Source organism: Ogataea haglerorum (genome assembly GCF_019207285.1).
Source record: "Ogataea haglerorum isolate 81-453-3 chromosome Unknown 81-453-3_NODE_7_length_556738_cov_96.333754, whole genome shotgun sequence".
NCBI lineage: Eukaryota > Fungi > Ascomycota > Pichiomycetes > Pichiales > Pichiaceae > Ogataea > Ogataea haglerorum.
In genome coordinates, this window is record NW_025065157.1 from 40401 (window position 1) to 60254 (window position 19854).

At 53.3% G+C, this 19854-nt stretch overlaps 13 protein-coding genes across 13 annotated transcripts; 7 read left to right on the forward strand and 6 right to left on the reverse strand.

Moving 5' to 3' along the window:
- Positions 1–8: 8 nt before the first annotated feature.
- Positions 9–1307, forward strand: KL911_002694 (uncharacterized protein; the record flags this gene model as incomplete). The annotated part of the gene is made up of 1 exon (XM_043197791.1): positions 9–1307. The coding sequence occupies one exon, from the start codon at positions 9–11 to the stop codon at positions 1305–1307; it is 1299 nt and encodes a 432-aa protein (XP_043054292.1).
- A 184-nt stretch (positions 1308–1491) lies between these two features.
- On the forward strand, positions 1492–2514 carry KL911_002695 (uncharacterized protein; the record flags this gene model as incomplete). The annotated part of the gene is made up of 2 exons (XM_043197792.1): positions 1492–2019; positions 2128–2514. The coding sequence occupies 2 exons, from the start codon at positions 1492–1494 to the stop codon at positions 2512–2514; spliced, it is 915 nt and encodes a 304-aa protein (XP_043054293.1).
- A 96-nt stretch (positions 2515–2610) lies between these two features.
- KL911_002696 (uncharacterized protein) lies at positions 2611–3596 on the forward strand (the record flags this gene model as incomplete). Its single annotated transcript, XM_043197793.1, has 2 exons — positions 2611–3144; positions 3219–3596. The coding sequence occupies 2 exons, from the start codon at positions 2611–2613 to the stop codon at positions 3594–3596; spliced, it is 912 nt and encodes a 303-aa protein (XP_043054294.1).
- Positions 3597–3642: 46 nt separating this feature from the next.
- KL911_002697 (uncharacterized protein) lies at positions 3643–4131 on the reverse strand (the record flags this gene model as incomplete). Its single annotated transcript, XM_043197794.1, has 1 exon — positions 3643–4131. The coding sequence occupies one exon, from the start codon at positions 4129–4131 to the stop codon at positions 3643–3645; it is 489 nt and encodes a 162-aa protein (XP_043054295.1).
- A 78-nt stretch (positions 4132–4209) lies between these two features.
- On the forward strand, positions 4210–6090 carry KL911_002698 (uncharacterized protein; the record flags this gene model as incomplete). Its single annotated transcript, XM_043197795.1, has 1 exon — positions 4210–6090. The coding sequence occupies one exon, from the start codon at positions 4210–4212 to the stop codon at positions 6088–6090; it is 1881 nt and encodes a 626-aa protein (XP_043054296.1).
- A 405-nt stretch (positions 6091–6495) lies between these two features.
- Positions 6496–8406, forward strand: KL911_002699 (uncharacterized protein; the record flags this gene model as incomplete). The annotated part of the gene is made up of 1 exon (XM_043197796.1): positions 6496–8406. The coding sequence occupies one exon, from the start codon at positions 6496–6498 to the stop codon at positions 8404–8406; it is 1911 nt and encodes a 636-aa protein (XP_043054297.1).
- A 103-nt stretch (positions 8407–8509) lies between these two features.
- Positions 8510–9130, forward strand: KL911_002700 (uncharacterized protein; the record flags this gene model as incomplete). The annotated part of the gene is made up of 1 exon (XM_043197799.1): positions 8510–9130. One exon carries the CDS (start codon positions 8510–8512, stop codon positions 9128–9130), a length of 621 nt encoding a protein of 206 aa, XP_043054298.1.
- Positions 9131–9146: 16 nt separating this feature from the next.
- KL911_002701 (uncharacterized protein) lies at positions 9147–10475 on the reverse strand (the record flags this gene model as incomplete). The annotated part of the gene is made up of 1 exon (XM_043197800.1): positions 9147–10475. The coding sequence occupies one exon, from the start codon at positions 10473–10475 to the stop codon at positions 9147–9149; it is 1329 nt and encodes a 442-aa protein (XP_043054299.1).
- Positions 10476–10545: 70 nt separating this feature from the next.
- On the reverse strand, positions 10546–12384 carry KL911_002702 (uncharacterized protein; the record flags this gene model as incomplete). The annotated part of the gene is made up of 1 exon (XM_043197801.1): positions 10546–12384. The coding sequence occupies one exon, from the start codon at positions 12382–12384 to the stop codon at positions 10546–10548; it is 1839 nt and encodes a 612-aa protein (XP_043054300.1).
- Positions 12385–12426: 42 nt separating this feature from the next.
- KL911_002703 (uncharacterized protein) lies at positions 12427–13599 on the reverse strand (the record flags this gene model as incomplete). The annotated part of the gene is made up of 1 exon (XM_043197802.1): positions 12427–13599. The coding sequence occupies one exon, from the start codon at positions 13597–13599 to the stop codon at positions 12427–12429; it is 1173 nt and encodes a 390-aa protein (XP_043054301.1).
- A 22-nt stretch (positions 13600–13621) lies between these two features.
- Positions 13622–14641, reverse strand: KL911_002704 (uncharacterized protein; the record flags this gene model as incomplete). Its single annotated transcript, XM_043197803.1, has 1 exon — positions 13622–14641. The coding sequence occupies one exon, from the start codon at positions 14639–14641 to the stop codon at positions 13622–13624; it is 1020 nt and encodes a 339-aa protein (XP_043054302.1).
- Positions 14642–14697: 56 nt separating this feature from the next.
- KL911_002705 (uncharacterized protein) lies at positions 14698–15690 on the forward strand (the record flags this gene model as incomplete). The annotated part of the gene is made up of 1 exon (XM_043197804.1): positions 14698–15690. The coding sequence occupies one exon, from the start codon at positions 14698–14700 to the stop codon at positions 15688–15690; it is 993 nt and encodes a 330-aa protein (XP_043054303.1).
- A 12-nt stretch (positions 15691–15702) lies between these two features.
- Positions 15703–19833, reverse strand: KL911_002706 (uncharacterized protein; the record flags this gene model as incomplete). The annotated part of the gene is made up of 1 exon (XM_043197805.1): positions 15703–19833. One exon carries the CDS (start codon positions 19831–19833, stop codon positions 15703–15705), a length of 4131 nt encoding a protein of 1376 aa, XP_043054304.1.
- Positions 19834–19854: the final 21 nt, after the last annotated feature.

The window sequence follows — 19854 nt, forward strand, 5'->3', positions numbered from 1 at the left end:
ACGCATCGATGCCTAGCGGCAAGAAGAAGGACCAGGACAAGAAGAAGGAGAAGCCTAAGTACGAGCCTCCTGTCCAGACCAAGACTTTTGGAAGAAAGAAACGCAAGGGACCAGACAACATCGCCAAGTTACCCTCTGTGCTGCCGAACACACGCTGCAAGCTCAAATTGCTCAAACTCGAGCGGATCAAGGACCACCTGCTGCTTGAGGAAGAGTTTGTCACCAACCAGGAGATTTTGCAGCCGACGGAACAGAAACAAGCAGAAGAGAGAGAAAAGATCGACGACATCAGAGGAACGCCAATGTCGATTGGGACGCTTGAGGAGATCATTGACGACGACCACGCCATTGTGTCGTCTTCCAGCGGTCCCGAGTACTACGTGTCGATCCTGTCGTTTGTGGACAAGGGACTTTTAGAGCCCGGATGTCAAGTGCTTTTGCATCACAAGACTGTCTCTATTGTGGGAGTCTTGCAAGATGAGACAGATCCTGTCGTGAACGTGATGAAGATGGACAAATCGCCGACCGAGTCGTATGCAGACATTGGAGGATTAGAATCGCAGATCCAGGAGATCAAGGAGGCCGTCGAGCTGCCTCTGACGCATCCGGAGTTGTACGAGGAAATGGGTATCAAGCCGCCAAAGGGTGTGATATTGTACGGTGCGCCGGGTACAGGAAAAACGTTGCTAGCCAAGGCAGTGGCGAACCAGACGAGTGCGTCGTTCCTCAGAATTGTTGGTTCCGAGCTGATCCAGAAGTACCTGGGAGACGGTCCACGGATGTGCAGACAGCTGTTCAAGGTGGCGAGCGAGAACGCTCCTTCTATTGTGTTTATCGACGAGATTGACGCGATTGGCTCGAAGAGATACGAGTCCTCGTCGGGAGGCGAGAGAGAGGTCCAGCGTACGATGCTGGAGCTATTGAACCAGCTGGACGGGTTCGACGACCGAGGCGACGTCAAGGTGATCATGGCTACCAACAAGATCGAGAGTCTGGACCCTGCGCTTATCAGACCGGGCAGAATCGACCGGAAGATCCTGTTTGAGAATCCGGACCCTGCTACAAAGAAGAAGATTCTGACCATCCACACCTCCAAGATGAACATCGCGCCGGATGTAGACCTAGACACATTGATCAACACCAAAGAAGACTTCTCGGGTGCAGACATCAAAGCCATCTGTACCGAGGCCGGATTGCTGGCTCTGCGTGAGAGACGGATGCAGGTGATTGCCGAGGACTTCAAGCAGGCCAAGGAGCGCGTTTTGAAGAACAAGATCGAGGAGAACCTCGAAGGCTTGTATTTGTAGCTTAATTATAGCAAGCTCAGAAATTCTTGTAGGGTCTTGGCTGACGCGCACGACTATTTTTATTTCTTCCACCTCTTGGTTCTCTTTTACCACCCGATAATCTCAGGAACAACCGACAATCTGGCCGCATAGACATAATTGCTGCTGTTTTTACGTTAAGTTGGTAGTTGAGGATTGATCTGGCATGTCTAAGCCCTCCCCGTCGGCCAAGGACGTGGTGAAATACTTGAAAAGAAGATCTGGTGACCTTTTGCATTTGCACAGCGACAGCGGCATGAAAACCGTGGAAGAACACCTCGACGCGAAGTCGGGGCCCTGCAATAGACTCTCGTTTGACGTTGGTGTCTGCGAAAATCGGAACTCAAAGTATAGACCCAGCATGGAGGACGTTCACACGTATGTGGCGAACTTTGCTGAGAGGCTGGATTGGGGGTATTTTGCGGTGTTTGACGGCCACGCGGGCAAGAATGCCGCTAGGTGGTGCGGGTCGAACCTGCACAACATCCTTGTGGAGAAGATAATGGATGACGACAACGTGGACCTGCGCGAGAACCTGAACAGCAGTTTTCTGGAGGCCGACGTGCAGATGGAGCGCGAAATCCAAGGCTCCAGCGGGTGCACTGCCGCGGTGGCGGTGCTGCGATGGGAGGAGGAGATTGACGATTCTGCGAGCGAGGACGAGGTCGACCCAAAGACGACGCCCTTCGACTTCGTGCCGACCAGGAAACACAAAAGAATGCTCTACACGGCCAACGTGGGGGACTCGCGGATCGTGCTGTGTCGCGGGGGGCGCGCCGTGCGGCTCTCGTACGACCACAAGTCCTCCGACAAGCTGGAGCAGCAGCGGATCGTCAACAGCGGCGGGATAATGCTCAAGAACCGCGTCAACGGCGTCCTGGCAGTGACGCGCTCGCTCGGCGACGTCTACCTGAAAAGTCTGGTGATAGGAGCGCCTTTTACGACATGCACAGAGCTAACCGACCAGGACGACTTTTTGATACTAGCGTGCGACGGACTGTGGGACGTGTGCTCGGACCAGGACGCCGTGGACCTGATCAAGGACGAGATGGACCCGTACAAGGCGAGCGACACCCTGTGCAAGCTGGCCATCAGCAAGATGAGCACCGACAACGTGACGGCCATGGTGGTGCGGTTCGACACCAGGGTTTTTGCGTATACCGAGCCGCACCGCCGCGCAGCAGAGTGATTTTCGCCGATGCTCGCGCCTGAGATAATTTCGCGTAGAAAAAATTCATGAATAAATGAACGGCCTTCTGCACCCTGTCCTGTGGAATTGCAAATAATGGAGCGTTTCACGGTTCAGCTAGCCAACGTCCACTGCGACGAGTGCTCTATCAGCATCCACCGCGCTCTCAAAGAAGTCTTTGATGTAACCGAGTTCAACAGAATCGTGTGCCATGACAGAACGGCTGACAAGACAAGGCCCCCCGTTGTTGTGTTTCTGAGCGACGGCGAGCTGGTCATTGTTGGCCCGGGCGCCGACCTTGCTGCGAACGAGGCCCGTGTGCTGCGCAAGCTCGAGAGTTGCGGCTTTGATGTCATTTCTTGGGACATCTCGAACGACCAGTCCAGGCCCTCGTGGACGGAGCCGGCGAATCTGGTTTTGCTCAAGGCAAAACGGATATTTGCCACCGGCACGCGCCAAAAACACCACCGCGATCACTGCAAGAAGTGTCGCGAGGAGTACGAGAAGCATGGGGGCCCCGAGCTGCTGCAACGGCTCAAACGCAGAACACACTCGGATTCAGAGGACAGCACCGTTGTGGACGTGGAGGTGAAGACCGAGCCGCTAAAGGAGTACCGTGCTCTGCTCAGCGTCCAGGGAATGACGTGTGCGTCGTGCGCCGGGGACGTCGAGGCTGCCATTGGCCGGTGTCTGGAGAGCCTTAGTGTGCCGCTTACACAGAACGACAAGCCTGTCTTCAGTGTGTCGCTGATCGATGGCGTGTGCACTGTGCTGCTGCCGGAGCGTCAGTATGTGAACCACGTGATCAACGCCTTGCGCGAGGCCGGCTTCGAGTGCAGCCTGCTGGAGATGCTACCGGTCGAGCGGTCGCAGAAATACGAGGTGGTGACGCTAATTGGCGGGATGACGTGCAGCGCGTGCGCGCAGACGATCAGCCAGGCGGTCGACGAGAGCTGTCCGTTTGTGCTGGAGCGCAACATCAACATCGTCAGCAAGCAGGGCCTATTTATTCTGGAGTCGGCGAGCGACGCAGACTTGCAGCGGCTGCGGCAGTGCGTGGAGGACGTTGGGTACGACTTTGAGGTGCTGAGCGTGCGAGAGATCAGCCACGCCGCCACCAAGACCCGCTCACGCACCGTCAACCTCAAAGTCAGCGGCATGTACTGCGAGCACTGTCCGGAGATCATCAACAACAAGCTGAACGAGTACGGCGACGTGGTCGTGGTCAATGACCCGATCAGCCTGAGCCACCCGTACATCAAGTTCACGTACGTGCCGAGCCCGCCGCAGCTGACGATCCGCAAGATTGTGGGCGAGATCAACGCGCTGAGCGACAAGTTCCAGCTCGAGATCGTGCGCGTGGCGTCCGTGGAGGAGCACCTCACGCAGCTGGCGCGGCAGGAGCTGCGGCGCATCGTGCGCAAGCTTGCGCTGTCGACGGTCGTGGCGGTGCCGACGTTTGTGTTTGGCATCGTGGGCATGTCGCTGCTGCCAAAACACAACGCCTTTCGGATGTGGCTGATGCAGCCCCTGTGGCGCGGCAACGTCTCTCGAGTGGTGTGGATCCTCTTCGTTCTGGCCACGCCGGTGTACTTCTTCGGCGCCAGCATGTTCCATGTCAAGGCGCTGCGCGAGGTGCGCGCGCTGTGGAAGCGCAGCGTGCCCTGGAGCCGGCGGCTGCTGCGTTTCGGGTCCATGAACCTGCTCATGTCTCTGGGCACGACCGTGGCCTATATCGCCAGCATCGCGATGCTGGCGCTGTCTGCGCGCGCGCCACGGGGCAGCAACGGGTTCACAACGACGTATTTCGACTCGGTTGTCTTTCTGACGTTTTTCCTGAGCATTGGCAAGCTGCTCGAGAGTTGGTCTAAGAGCAAGACGGCCAACGCTGTCAGCCAGCTGAGCGGCTTCAAGGCCACTGAGGCGACGCTTGTGGAGGACGGCGTCGAGCGCGAAATCGGTGTTGACTACCTCGAGCTCGGCGACACCATCGCAATAAAGCCTGGCGACTCTCCGCCCGTCGACAGCATCATCGTGGACGGCGAGGCCGATTTCGACGAGAGCATGCTATCGGGCGAGTCGCATGCGATCCACCACGTCAAAGGCGATCAGATCTTTGCCGGCACCGTGAGCCAGGGCCCGGGGACCGTGCGTGCGCAGATCTCTGCTCTGCAGGGCAACTCGCTGCTGGACCAGATTGTCGACATTGTGCGCAACGGCCAGCTCAACAAGTCGCCGATCGAAAAGCTTGCCGACAAACTCACCAGCTATTTCGTTCCTGTCGTGTGTCTAGTCTCGCTCATCGTCTGGATCGTTTGGCTCGTTCTTGGATACACCGTCCTGCCAAAAAGCTATCTGGACGTCGACGTGGGCGGCTGGGTGGTCTGGTCGCTGCAGTTTTCGATTGCTGTGTTTGTCATCGCGTGTCCGTGCGGTCTGGGGCTTGCTGCGCCGACAGCCCTGTTTGTCGGGTCCGGACTGGCCGCCAAGAACGGCATCTTGGTCCGCGGCGGCGGCGCATCGTTCCAGCAGGCAGCCAACGTCGAAGTGGTCTGTTTTGATAAGACCGGAACGCTCACCAAGGCAGACATCGAGGTCACCGACCACCACGTCGCTGGAGACTTTGCGCTCGCTGTCCAGCTTGCCAGAGACCTCGAGCTTGGGTCAAAACACCCACTAGCGGCCGCCGTGCGCAACTTTGCGGTGGAAACCGCGAGCAGCAAGGGATTCGAGCTGGGAACCACGCTGGTCCCAAAGGTCGAGGAAGAGAGCGGGCGCGGCGTGTTTGGCGACTACGAAGACAAGCGTGCGCTTCTGGGCAACGAGAAGATGATGGCCGAGCACGGCGTGCCTTTCACAGACGAGGAAATGCGGCTTCTGGAGGAGTGGAAACGGCAGGGCAAGAGCGTCGTTTGCGTGGCTGTTGACAGACAGCTGCTGCTGCTGCTTGCGGCCCGCGACGAGGTGCGGCCGGAGGCGAAGGACGTCATCGCCGACCTGGGCCGGCGCGGCGTCGACGTGTACATGATCAGCGGCGACAACCACGTCACCGCCGAGGCAATTGCCCGCGAGGTCGGCATAGCTGCGGATCACGTGATCGCGAACGTGCTACCGCAGGGCAAGTCCGACAAGATCAAGTGGTTGCAACAGACGTACCACAGTGTGCCGAACAAGCCCACAAAGCCGGCGGTGGTGGCTATGGTCGGCGACGGCATCAACGACGCGCCTGCGCTGGCGACGGCGGACATTGGCGTTGCCATGGGCTCGGGGTCGGATCTGGCCCTGAGCTCCTGCGATTTTGTCCTCTTGTCGCAGAAACAGCCGCTCAAACAGCTGCAGATCCTGCTCCAGCTGTCGCGCAAGGTGATCAACCGTGTGAAATTCAACTTTGGCTGGGCATTGGTCTACAATGTTATTGGAATCCCTATCGCTGCGGGAGTTATTTATCCGTACCATAACTCGCGTCTGAGCCCGACGTGGTCGAGTCTGGCGATGGCCTGCTCGAGCGTGAGTGTGCTGTTCAGCAGTCTGGCGCTCAGATGGGAAAGCCGGTTCTGGGGATGGCGTTCGGAATGATTACGAAAGTTTAATGACTGTGATTACGATCTGGAATTTATTAAATAGTGTGTAGAAATGTCTCTTTCTTTTTTCGATTTTTTTTTTGGGCTGTGTGCTCGCGGACAGGCCCAGACACGAAAAAAGATCGAAGTACGTGAATACGACTATCGGGCTACCTGGCCAGCCTGCTGTGTTTAGATGCCGTAGACCACACCATGGCCTCTGCGACAGAAGAAACCTGCCGTGATCCGTTGGGAGCCAACCCCGGACGCTCATCGGCTGTAGACATCCCATATCCGAATTTACAAATTCGCAAAATTCCATTGGCCCGTGGTTTCTCCTCCGTAAGTTCTCCGATTGACCTGATTATGTAAAACCCCAAGAAAAAAAGTCCTCACGAAAAACTAACCTTGTTAATTTACCATGCTTTCCCTGAAATCGCGCATCGCTGGACGCCGGTTGTTCTCGTCGTCGAGATCGACTGCTCAGGTGATCACCAAGTACAATAATCTCAATGGTAAGACGGCTTCCTCTGCTATGGCCAAGGAGTATCACATCATCGATCACGAATACGACGCCGTGGTGATTGGTGCCGGTGGTGCCGGTCTTCGTGCAGCCTTCGGTCTCGTCCAGGAGGGCTTCAAGGTTGCCTGTATCTCGAAGCTTTTCCCAACGAGATCGCACACCGTCGCTGCCCAAGGTGGCATCAACGCTGCCCTGGGAAACATGCACCCTGACGAATGGAGATGGCACATGTACGACACGGTGAAAGGTTCTGACTGGCTGGGAGACCAGGACGCCATCCACTACATGACTAGAGAGGCTCCGGACTCGATTATCGAGCTCGAACACTACGGTCTGCCATTCTCCAGAAACAAGGAGGGAAAGATCTATCAGAGAGCTTTTGGTGGTCAATCCAAGGAATACGGTAAGGGAGGACAGGCTTACAGAACCTGTGCCGTTGCAGACAGAACCGGCCATGCGCTGCTGCACACATTGTACGGTCAATCGCTCAGATATGACACCCATTACTTCATCGAATTCTTTGCCATGGACCTGTTGATGCACGACGGAAGATGTGTGGGATGCATTGCTTACAACGAGGAGGACGGTACGTTGCACAGATTCAAGGCCAACAATACAGTCATTGCCACTGGTGGATACGGTAGAGCCTACTTCTCCTGTACCTCTGCTCACACCTGTACTGGTGACGGATACGCCATGGTCAGCAGAGCTGGCTTGCCATTGGAGGATCTGGAGTTCGTGCAGTTCCACCCATCCGGTATCTACGGTTCTGGATGTCTGATCACCGAGGGTGCCAGAGGCGAGGGTGGATTCCTGGTGAACAGCGAGGGTGAGAGATTCATGGAAAGATACGCTCCAACTGCCAAGGATCTTGCTTCCAGAGACGTTGTCTCCAGAGCCATCACCATGGAAATCAACGCCGGAAGAGGTGTTGGTCCTCACAAGGACCACATGTTCCTTCAACTGTCCCACCTGCCTCCATCCGTGCTGAAAGAGAGACTCCCAGGTATTTCTGAGACTGCCCACATTTTCGCTGGTGTTGATGTCACCAAGGAGCCAATTCCAATTTTGCCAACTGTGCACTACAACATGGGTGGCATTCCAACCAAGTACACCGGAGAAGTTCTGACCCAGAACGAGAAGGGTGAGGACGTTGTTGTTCCAGGTCTGTTCGCATGTGGTGAGGCTGCCTGTGCCTCTGTGCACGGAGCCAACCGTTTGGGAGCCAACTCCTTGTTGGACCTGGTCGTCTTCGGAAGAGCCGTTTCGCACACCATCAGAGATAACTTCAGCCCTGGAGCACCATTGCCAGAGATTCCAGATGATATTGGCCACGAGTCCGTTGCCAATCTTGATAGGCTAAGAAATGCTGATGGAGATGTCACCACTGCTGAATTGAGACTCGAGATGCAAAAGAGCATGCAAAAGCACGTCGCCGTGTTCAGAGAGCAAAAGACTCTGGACGAGGGTGTCAAGCAAATGAGCAAGATTGACGCCAAGTTTGACAGAATCAAGACCACCGACAGATCGATGATCTGGAACTCGGACCTGGTCGAAACGTTGGAACTCCAGAACCTGCTCACTTGTGCTAGACAGACTGCCACTGCAGCTGCAGCAAGAAAGGAGAGTAGAGGTGCTCACGCCAGAGATGACTACCCAGAAAGAGATGACGAGAACTGGCGTAAACACACTCTTTCATGGCAGAAGGGTCATGGAAAGGACGTTAAGCTTGGATACAGAGCTGTGATTGCCACAACTCTTGATGAAGCTGAATGTAAGCCAGTTCCTCCAGCGAAGAGAGTTTATTAGGTATTTATTATAAAGAATATGTCATTCCAAAATGTATTCGTGGAAATTGATCTTGCTTAAATAATCCAGCATGAAAAAAAAATCAGAAAATTGAATTGTTTCCATGTTTCAACTCTCTGTGCTTTCTGATCTCATCCGAATATCGCCGCATTTGTTCCACCTTCCGATCGAGGAGGCAGTCCAGAATGAGCTGAACATCAAATACGCTAATAAAGTAATCCACAAACTTGGATTGGTCGTCGCAGTTTGGGACCTTCTACAGGTGGACGACGGTCTACTCAAACCTGGAGACGGTGCGGTGTTCATCAATGTGCGATTCCGCGTTGTTATCTTCAAACCAGTGGTGGGCGAAGTTCTCACCGGCTGGATCGAAAGCTGCAGCGACGAGGGAATAAAAGTCAACATGAATTTCTTTAACGACATTTTCATTCCAAAAAATTACATGTTTGAAGGCTCGTACTACTCCGCCGATGATAACGCATGGATCTGGCAAATGGATGAGGAGACAAAACTGTACCTAGACATCAATGAGAAAATCAATTTCCGCATCGAAAAAGAGGTCTTCAATGACGTGCGACCAAAGGGACCAGACAACTCGCTCACTTCTCTAACCGCAGATGACCAAACCAACGGACTCGACGCCGAAGACCGCAAGGTGCCACCTTACGCGCTAATAGCCAGCTGCCAGACTGATGGCATGGGCTGTGTCAGCTGGTGGGAGTGATGGTCATTTTTCACGATTAATTGTATTGCATGTATCTCGATGTCGAACTGAACTTCATGTTTCCCTTAATGACCTTCTCAACAGCTTGTAGGAAATCTTTTTCAGTAGCAACCTTTCTTCTAGAACGAATTGCGAACATACCAGCCTCCGTACACACCGACCGCAGCTCAGCTCCGGTAGCGTTTGGACAGAGTCTGGAAATCAGCTCCCAACGGATGTCACGCTCACAGGACATCGATTTGGAATGGATACGGAAAATATTGGCACGGCCTTCAAGGTCAGGCAGCGAGAACTCAACCTTTCTATCGATTCTCCCCGGTCTCAACAACGCAGGGTCCAACGTGTTCGGTCTATTAGTGGCAAACATCACCTTTATGTTTCCTCTAGGGTCGAATCCGTCTAGCTGTGTAATCAACTCTAACATGGTTCTTTGGACTTCGTTATCTCCGCCGGCACCATCGTCAAACCTGGCTCCTCCAATGGCATCAACTTCATCGAAAAAAATAATGCATGCTTTCTTTGTTCTGGCCATCTCAAACAGTTCTCTCACCATTCTTGCACCTTCACCGACATACTTTTGAACAAGTTCAGATCCAATGACTCTGATGAATGTGGCATCTGTTCTGTTTGCCACAGCACGGGCACAGAGTGTTTTCCCCGTCCCTGGCGGGCCGTAGAGCAAAATACCTTTTGGGGGGTCAATTCCCAGCTTGACAAACCTCTCAGGAGACAACAACGGAAGCTCCACGACTTCTCTGAGCTTTTCAATTTGTTCTTTACAGCCTCCAACGTCGCTGTACGTAACGTCCGGCTTCTCTTCCACTGTCATCATCGTCACACTAGGGTCAATTCTAGGAGGAAGAGGCAATTGAATCTCGTACTTTGTCCTGTCCACACCAACTCTCATTCCTTCCTCAATGTCTGTTGGCGAAACTCTTTCACCAAGACCAACCACAAACTTGGCAATCTGTTTGATGTTTATCACGTATTTGGTTTTTCCGTCGGCCTCCTCCTCTGCAGAAGGCTCAATCATCTTTGTGCACCTTGCGACTTGCAAGGGCTGTTCTTCGCTCATTCTTTTGCGGTCCGCGGCCACGTCCCATAAGTTGGGGCTTGCAAGCCCGGTGTCAGATTCCTCAACGCCGATTTTTTCCTTGATGCGTGTCTCCAACTCCTTGAGGTCCTTTTCTATCTCACGGATCGACTGACTGTATGGGGCGGCACCGTAGGTCTTTAGCACCTGGATATCACCTTCGCTCAATGGCGTGATTTTCTCCTCTTTCTTCTCCTCTTCGGGATCGTCCACGGGCTTTTTGTACTTTTCCCAGTCTTCTTTGGCGGCCATGCTTGGTTTAAACTTGTTAGTTTTTTGCCATCGAAATTATTTACTTTATTTTTCTAAACACCTTTACACCTCAAAACACCTTGAGCAGCAGCTGTGCTCCCTTGTTGGAGTCGCCCTGGTTCTTGATCAGCTTGTCCATCTTCTTCAGTTTCCTAGGGAATGAGTGCTTCTTGGCATCCTTCAAACATTCAAACAGAGCAACAAGAACAAAACAACCCTGGTTGTCGTTAATCCACGCTTTGAGAACGTCTTCATTTTCTCCGTTTGCAAACACTCTCTCGGCAAAGATAGATGCGAATTCCTTGCCAATGCCGATACCATCCACCACGTCAACTTTCTTCTCCTTGCTGTTCCATCTTCCACCCTGAATGAGAGTCTTCACCAGTCTAGGAGTGAATGGTTTATTCAGCAGATGCTCTTCGTCAAGCTCCTGCTTCATCTCAGTGATTATTATGTCCAGTGCTTGCTGTCTATATTCCTGTGCCTCCTCAGGAAACTCGTTGTTCAGAATAAGCTCCAGAACAAACTGAGCACCCAAATTCTCGCCCAAGATTACCGGCTTGTGCAAAAATGTCTCGTAGAAAATAGGAAGGAAGTTCTTGAGCAACTCCTTACGACGCTGGTCCTGTGGCTTCTTGGACGTCTCAGTGGCCATTTCTGTGTACTTCTCAACGTCTTTGAGGACCAGCGGTGAGAAATAAGAACGGTCCAGTCCGTTGAGCAAATACACAAACGGTCTTCTAGAGAACTTGCCAACCATGATCTTGTCAAAGCTGTCTTTCAAAGCGCCCGAAAACGTTCTGTTAACGAGAACCGTATCGTCAACGGTCATGAAAATCATCTGCAGCACAAACTGACCGTGCTCGTTCGTGGCCAATGCTTCGGCATGGTTTTTCAGGCCTTTCAAGATGGCCTTTCTCTCCTTGGCATTAGCCCTAGAAACCAGAGTGCAAGCGACCTCGCAACCTTCAGGAGTATGCACCAGCTCGGCCACCTGGTCCTGCAACAGCTCAATAAAAGCGCGCACTTCCTCGTTCTCGAATATCTGCACATACTCGCGCATAACGGCATGCAGAATCTGGAACCCGGTGGATCCTTTCTCCACGGAGCCACGGATGGTTGTCATGAGATTGTTGGCAATCAGGGCTCTTTTCTCAGCGGACTCAGCGCACACCTCCTTGATGGTACGCGTGTCGTTCGGGTCACGGAAAACAGCATACTCCGAGCCCCAGAACTCCCGGATCATTTGAGACTTTTGTTTCGAGGTAGCGTATAGCACATATAGGTCCTCCACAACATAGGCACCTTCTCTATGACGAATCAGTTTGCGGAGCTTTCCATGGAGCTCAGACAGAATAAGCTCTCTCGAGTCCTTGGAGCCGTAGTGCAGCAACTTTATCAACAAGTACTTTCCGTAAGCAGAGGTAGCAAGGTTGTAGAAATTGCCTTTAAGAGCTCTTGTAATGATCTCACGGCGCTCTTTTGAACAGTATTTCACAAGCGTCTGAACCACACGCGAGGCATCGTGTTTCAAAACAAGATCGCCAATCACATCCTTGGATAGTTCCCATGTCTCGTCGCAGAGCTTATCGCGGACTTCTTTTGGCATTGGAGGATTTTTCACCCTCAATTTCTCCCAAAGGCGTTTGATGTTCTCTACTTGAGTACCTGACTTGCGTTTGAGTTTTCTCTCCGACAAAAGCTTTTTCTGTTCCTGTCTGGATGGTCTATTAGCGTCGCCGTTTTCTTTATTGTTGGTAGATTCACTTGCTTCATCTTCCTGTTCGTCGTAATCGTTGGAGTCCAGATCGTCCAACTGATCTTCAGACTCATCCTCGGAATGCTCTGGATCGATCTTGGCCTTCTTCGTCTTGACAGCCGTCTCCTCTGCAACTCTCTTCTTTACCATGCTGATTCAAGTTTATTTTTTCAGATTAAAAATTTTTTTTTCCTACGGCTGTGCTAGGAATTTTTCAATAAATTGCACAGTCTGGGGATTAGTATATTCTCTTACCTCCTTTGCAGAGGCGTCTGCGGTCTCTGAGAACTGGCTGTTGATCTGCAGCAGTTCACGGTATTTGTGGGTCTCAAGATCCTCTAGAAGTTTGCGTTGGCGATCACGCTCTCTATGCAATGCAGTGATTAGCTCCTCCGGGATATCCAATCCAGCTGACTCTATGTCTTTCCGGTAAAGCTCGACTGTTCTAAGTATGCTAATGTATTCGGGATCATAGAAAAAATCCAGTCCCGCAAGTTTCGACGGCACGTTGAGCTGAGCAAGACGGAAAACCTCCATGAACTTGCGCCGCGGTAAACATTTGTCCAGCGCAAGGAATCTTGTAGGGAGATCATCCGTTTCCTCGGACGCATCGTTGAGCTCGAGGTCGATCTCCTCCTTGTTTATTTTCTCGTCTTCCCGGCTGCTTTTCCATGGAACAGTGGCTTCAAATTTAACGTGCAGGTGTGCGCTGAACCAGTGACTAGGTCGCAAATGGCGTAGGAGACTCATCAAGGGAGGCGACCCCAGCTGGTGTTTCTCCATGTCGCTTCTGAAAAACGGTTTGCACCGCAAAAGCTGGTCTTTTCTGCCGTACTCATATATTCCTTCGGGCCAGTCATGTGACACCATGATCGTTTCGTTCGAAGGTTTTAAAAGCTGGAGCGCCGTCACCTCGGTCTTTCTATAGTGGTACACGGACCTGATCGTAGACCTATCGTAAGGAAGTGTTTCTCTGCGCGGTTTGAAAAAGTTCGTCTCGTTGTAAATCCCCGATATGCCTGCTATTCGCAGACCCTTGTACCATATGACTCCGTAACGCCCCAGATAATATATGTTTGGGGCGACAAAGCCACCATAGCGCAGTTCCGAAAGATAGTTTGAAGCCTCGTGGTTGCCCCCAACGAAGATGGTCATCACAGGCGCGCGTCGGCGGCCAGTGTAGTAATCCTGAAAATCGCCCATTTGTCGATATTTCTGGGGAACTGCAAGACACTCCAGGTCTGCGCGGTTCCGCACGCTCTGAAAATCTCCACAGATTATCAGAAGATCGACTGGCTTCGGTAGGGCCTTATATATTGCATTCAGCTGCCCGTGACAGCACCCTTCGACGGCCACGGTGAGCATGTATTTATATATTAAATAGATTTTATTTTTTCTTGCCAAAAAATGACATTAGTGAAACCTGCTTCTTCGTGTTCGCCTTGTCGGTATTTTTCGAGATTGTGTGTCCTTTTTTTGCGGGAGGATGCGTGGCGGACCGCTTCGCCGGCTGCTGTTTGGTGGTCACCAAATATCCCTCTTCGTCGTAGACTGGTTCTGGCGGAGCGGCGTTTTCTTCAACCTTCTCTGTAGCAGGCTCCGATTTCTGTTTGTCGGCTGGTTTGTCAGCCCTTTTCGCCGGCTTCTGCTGGTCGGCAATCTCTGTTTCTGCAGGATTGACAACGTCCAAAGGCTCGTCGTTTGGTTCTTCCTCAGAGTAATCCATATCGTCGTCGCTGTTTTCGAATAGCTGAGTGAGCTTCGCCTTGACTTCGTTCTTGGTCTTCTTCTTCGGCGGCTCTGTGGACTCTTTTGGCCAATCAAGAGCTCGTTTCGCCTGATTCTTCGTCTCTGGAGCCTTCTTCCTTGAGGTATATAGCGAGCCCAGCCTGCTGGTGCTAATATCTTTGGCCGCTGGTCTGGCTTCCTGCGGCTTCGCTTCCGTCTTGAGAGGTTCGCTCATGGCATTGCGCTGGGAGGGCCGGGCCACCTCACGTTCCTGCTTCTTTGCAACTTTCTGTGCTGTGCCGGTCTGGATCACGCCCCATCTGGTACAATTCTCCGGCGTATACTCTTTCTCTATTGTCGTGTTGATTGCAACCACGGTGTCCAGCGCCACTTTTCCCATATTGAGACTGTAGATCGAAACAGAGTCAACCTTCTCGAGCTCTGCCTTGCCAATTTCGATGTCCTGCCCAGAAACAATCTTCACATAGCGCGTATTGCCAGCACGGCCAGTTACCGTGTAGTAGCTGCTCAAGTCTGGCTTTTCGTGTTTGAATTGGTCGTAAAACTCCTGAAGCACCTGTTTGGCCTTACTCGAGGACAGATCCTTCCATCGCGCAAGATACTTGTAAGTTATGGGTTTTCTCTCCACAAACAAGTGTGTGTTGATCTCATCGAACATGGCGTACGCGTGTGGAAAAATACAATATAAAAATTACTTCAAAATTCTACCGTCCCATGGTTGAACTAGACTGGAACAATATTCCCAAGGATCTTTGTCCGGTTTGCAAGACCGACAAGTATCTCTCGCCCACCCTACAGTTCAAAATCAATCCAGAATGCTATCACAAGATATGCGACTCGTGCGTGGACCGCATATTCTCGCTTGGGCCGTCGCCATGTCCATACCCGAACTGTGGCAAAATACTGCGAAAAAACAAGTTCAAGACACAGATCTTCGACGACGTAGATGTTGAGCGCGAGTGCGATGTGCGGAAGAGGGTGGTGGCGGTGTTCAATAAGACCCAGGAGGACTTCAAAACGCTGGACGAGTACAATGCGTACCTTGAGGAAATAGAGGATTACGTCTACAAGCTGGTCAACAAGATCGACGTTGAGCAGACTGAGCAAAAGCTGAAGGAGTATCAGCAGGCGCACAAACACGACATCGAGATGAGCAACAACCAGCGCGATCAGGAATACGAGAAATTCCTCAAACTTCAGAACTTGGAGAAACGGTACAAGGCAGAGAAAAATAAAATCAATAGAGAGATCATCAAGGAGGAGCAGAATCTCAAGAACCTGGGCAAGCTGGAGGTCATTAACCAGCTCCAGACGGCGTCGGGCGAAAAGGACGCAGATAAGATCATCGCCAACGTGCGCGACTCGATGATCAGCAAGACCAGTAATTACAAGGAGCAGCTCGACGAGCTTGAAAAATGGTACCATGAGCAGCGAGAAAAAATCATCAATGGCCTGGACGAGATCAAAGAGGAAGAGAAGCCCAAGGTGCCCTTCACGCCTTTCAACGGCGACCGTGTGGTATCTCCTCCGTACGAGTACGGGGAGTACAAGGACCCGTTTTTGCTCAAGCTCGTGGAAGATGTACAGTACAAGGCTGGGGGGTACAAGATCGACTTCTACTTCCACAAGTCGCTCAATGACGCTTTTACCGGCCTCCGTTGCATAATAGAAGAGGAAAAAGAGACAGTGGATCAGGTTATGGGGTAAATAGTTCTATAATTAGTTCGCACTGGTTCTTGCTCCCGAGCCGGCCTTAATCAGCTCCAGCGTTTCCTCGGACACGTCCACGTCTGGAAGAGCGATTTCGCCCTTGCGTGGAGGTGGCAGAAATCCGATCTTCACCAGATAACTCACGTACTTCGCCAGCACGTCCATCGTGACACCAGCACCGGCAGAACGGTCCTCGCCCGTGATTTTAGCATCGGCAACCAGGCTCTCCACAGCGTTTTGGTCGCACAGTTCTGGGGCCTTGGTGTCCTGAGGCAAGTTATCGAGGACAAAGTGCAGCAGCGGATACAGAGCGTTGTCTCTTCCTTCGTCAACCACGTACCGCTCCAGCGACTTGGTCCACTGCAAATAGTCGGCGCGCTGGACGTCGTAGCCAAACTTCTGCAACGCTCCGAGCATCTCGTTAAATCTGATACGCGGATGCCCGGTCACGTGAACGACGGGAAGCGTAGCCGCAGACGGCGGATGCAAAGCGGCAGCCACGACAACGCGCGCAACGTGGTCCACAGGAACGGTGTTGACGCTGTTGGAGATATCTGGGTACTCGCCGACCTCGACACAGCCCTTGAGCATTCTTAGCAGAAAATCGTCCGTGTTGGCAGCACCGGTCTGGGAGAAGCCCTGGACATAGCCTGGTCTGATGACCGCACCTCTGAGTCCCTTCTCGCCGGCCTTCCTGATGATATATTCCGCAGCCCATTTGGACTGGCCGTATCCCGTGCCGAGTCCCTTCGCTGCTCCCATCAGGTCGTCGTCCTCTGGAATGCCGCTCTTTCCTTCGTCCACAAGCTTGTCTGAAAGCGAAACGTAGTGAGGAACGTCGATCGTGGACGTCGACGACACAAACGTGAACACCTTTGGTTTGCCCTCCGCACACAGGTCCATTACATTGAGTGTGGAAACGACATTGGCGTCGCGGAGCTTGGAATACGGGTACACCCAGTGGACGAGCGCTCCGTTGTGAATTATCACGTCTATGCTGGAGACAAGCTGCTTCCACTGCTCCTCGTTGCCAAAGCGAGGCTTGCCGAGGTCGCCCAGAACCACCTTGATGTTCTGTGTCCAGCTGTCGTTCCAGATGCCGTATGTTTTTCCGGTCTTGACGAGCCGCTGAATAGCAGCCGTCTCGTCCTTGGCACGAACGTGAGCCCAGACCGTGATATTCAGGTTTCTGCTCAGCAGATCGCGCAGGATGAACGATCCCAGGAAGCCAGTGCACCCGGTCACAAAAACGTTAAGAGACTGCGAGAAGTCGAGAGCGTGTCTCGTAGGATAGCTCTTCAGGCTCTGAGACAGTCTCTTTGCGTCCTCGTAGTAGTCCACTGTCTCATCCTTCGAGTCCGGAACGGCGTTGTTCTTGCCGTCGGCCAGCTCGAAACCGTCGTCCTTCTTGAGACCATCAATTTCCGCAGCGAACGCAGCAAGCGTAGGATGCTTGAAAATGGCTCCAAGCGGGATGTCGACGGCAAGCTGTTTTCTCAACTCAAAGATCATCCGCGTAGCCAGGATCGAGTGTCCACCCAGGTCGAAGAACGAGTCGTCCGGCTGCACGGTGGCCGGCTTGTTAGGCAGCACCGAGAGCCACACGTCTCTGATTTTGGCCTCTGTCTCGGTGAACTCCACTTCGGCCACGTCCTTCGACGACAGCTGAGCAACAGCAGCCAGCTGTGCCGTGTCGGGGAACGGCAGCTTCGGCTTGTCGACCTTGCCGTTTGGGTTCAGCGGCAGCTTCGCCATTGGCACCACCAGCGACGGGATAGCATAGTTGGCCAGTCTCTTCTTCAGGTGCGCCTTCAGATCCTTAATCAGCTCGCGGTAGACCACCAGGCCCTTGACAATAGGATCGTCCAGGTCGTCGACGTCCTGCGACGCGCTCTTGAACTTCTCGAGCTCCGGCGACGCTCTAGGAACAATGTACGACACCAGCGTCGGCTCCTCATTTTTGTCTCTTCTGACGAGAGTCACGTTCTGTCTCACGAGCGGATGCTGCGAGATGTGCGTGTCGATTTCGCCGAGCTCGATTCTAAAGCCTCTAATCTTCACCTGGTCGTCCGCACGGCCGCAGCATTCGCAGTTGCCGTCCGGCAGGTATCTTCCCAGATCGCCCGTCCGATACAGTCTGTCTCTAGGCCCAAACCAGACCTCTCTCCAAGGCTCCCCCCGGTCGAGCTCCCGGTCCTTGGCAATGAACCTGTCCGGCGAAGTGTACCAGTTGGTGACGAACTTCTGCTTGTTGAGCTCGTCGTTGTTCCTGTAGCCTTCGGCCAGACCAGCAGCACGGACGTATATCTCGCCAACCTCGCCAACACCGCAGGTCTGTGTTCTGTCGTTCCTGTTCACCACCAACAGCTGCACGTTCAGCATACCCTTGCCGGCAGGCATCACGTCCTTCTGGTTGGCCAGGAACAGCGAGTCCTGCTCTCTGGACGGGACCTCAAAGTACGACACCGCACGCTGGGTCTCGGTGGTGCCGTACATGTTGACAATAGCACAGTTTCTGGCCAGGGTCTGCAGCCGCAGACAGTCGCGCTTGGTGAGAATGTCGCCGACGAAAAACGCGTGGTGCAAAGTAGGGAACTCGGCAACGGCCTGCGCGGTCAGCAGCTGGCCCATTGCTGGTGTGAGGTGTGTCACGGTAGCACCGTGCCTCGACATCCACTCGGCCAGCTTACCTGGCGTTCCGATGTCGTCTGCAGTCGGCACCAGCAGCGTGGCGCCCAGAAACAGCGGCGTGAACATGTCTCTCTGGATCGGGTCGTGCGCAATGCCCGACAGCATTGTGAACCTGTCTTTTTCGCTGAGATGGAAAGTTTCAGCCATCCACGGGAAATAGTATGCCAGCGAGAAGTGTCTTCCCAGAACGCCCTTTGGAATGCCTTCGGAGCCCGAGGTGAACGACAGGGTGGGGTTTGAGTCCGGCCCGACAACGACGCCCGTTCTTTGGGACTTGTACTGCTGGTAGTCCCTGAGGACGTCTGGCTGGCCGCCGACGACAGTGCCGTCGTCCAGAATCTCCAAGGCTGGAATACGGGTGACCACCTTGAGCTGTTTCTCGATGTAGTCCTCCACGAGCTCGGAGATCTCGCCGGCTTTCTTGATTCCAATGATCCCCTGAGGATTGGCGACCTGCAAATAGATAGTCTGTCTGGCTGGCGGATACGCAGGGTCTATCACAGAAAAGGTGGCGCCGGCCTTGAGCACGCCCATGACGGCCACCATCAGATCGACGCCTCTGTACGCGTAGATCATCACGACGTCGCCTCGTTTGATGCCCGTTTTCACCAGATAGTGCCCGACCACATTGGAGGCTTCGTGGATCTGTCTGTACGTGAACACACGGTCTTGGGCTCCAGGCTGCAAAAACGACGCCGTCTCCACCACACACGTTCTCTCCGGGTGTTTATCCGCGTTGTCACTGAAAATGTCCTGGATGGCGCCTCTGTAGTTGCTCCAGTCAAGGTCGACGGTCGGATCTGGAAGCACCGACTTCTGCGACTCTGTCACCAGGCTGACCTTCGAGATGGCCGTTTCCGGGTGCACAGACACGCTCTGCAAGAACTGGTTGAACTGGTCGCCCATGATCTCAATTCTGCGCTGCGAGTACAGAAGGGAGTTGTAGTAAAAGCTCAGAGACAAATCTTCTCCGGATTTGTGCACAAACACGGCAATGTCTCTCACAGAGCCCGGAACCGACGTCGACAGCTGTTCGCTTCCGTGGGAATGTTGGAAAGAAAGGGTAAACAGCGCCGGGGGGGACTCTAGCTCCTTGGATTTCTGGAAGTAAGCAGCGATGTCTTCAAGTGGTACAAGATTCTTCGTCCCGATATCGTAGGTCTCTGCAACCTGGCGAGAAAACTCTTTGAACGAGGCAGCCGGATCGACAGAAACCCTGACAATGAAGGCCTCCCCGGCGGGCGTGTTTGTGGCGACAACAATGTCGTCGTCGCCGGTAAGTCTGTACACCAAAACCATCCAAGTAGCCAAGAGGTCCTGGAACGAGGCGGCAGTTTTCAGGGGCACAGACAGCCTGGACTCCACGATCTTGCCGGTGGTGGGTCTGTTGAAATCGAGCGGCACAACATTGAGCGTTGGAGTGTCGAGCTTGGTCGTCCAGTACTCCATGACTTTTTGATGAAAAAACGG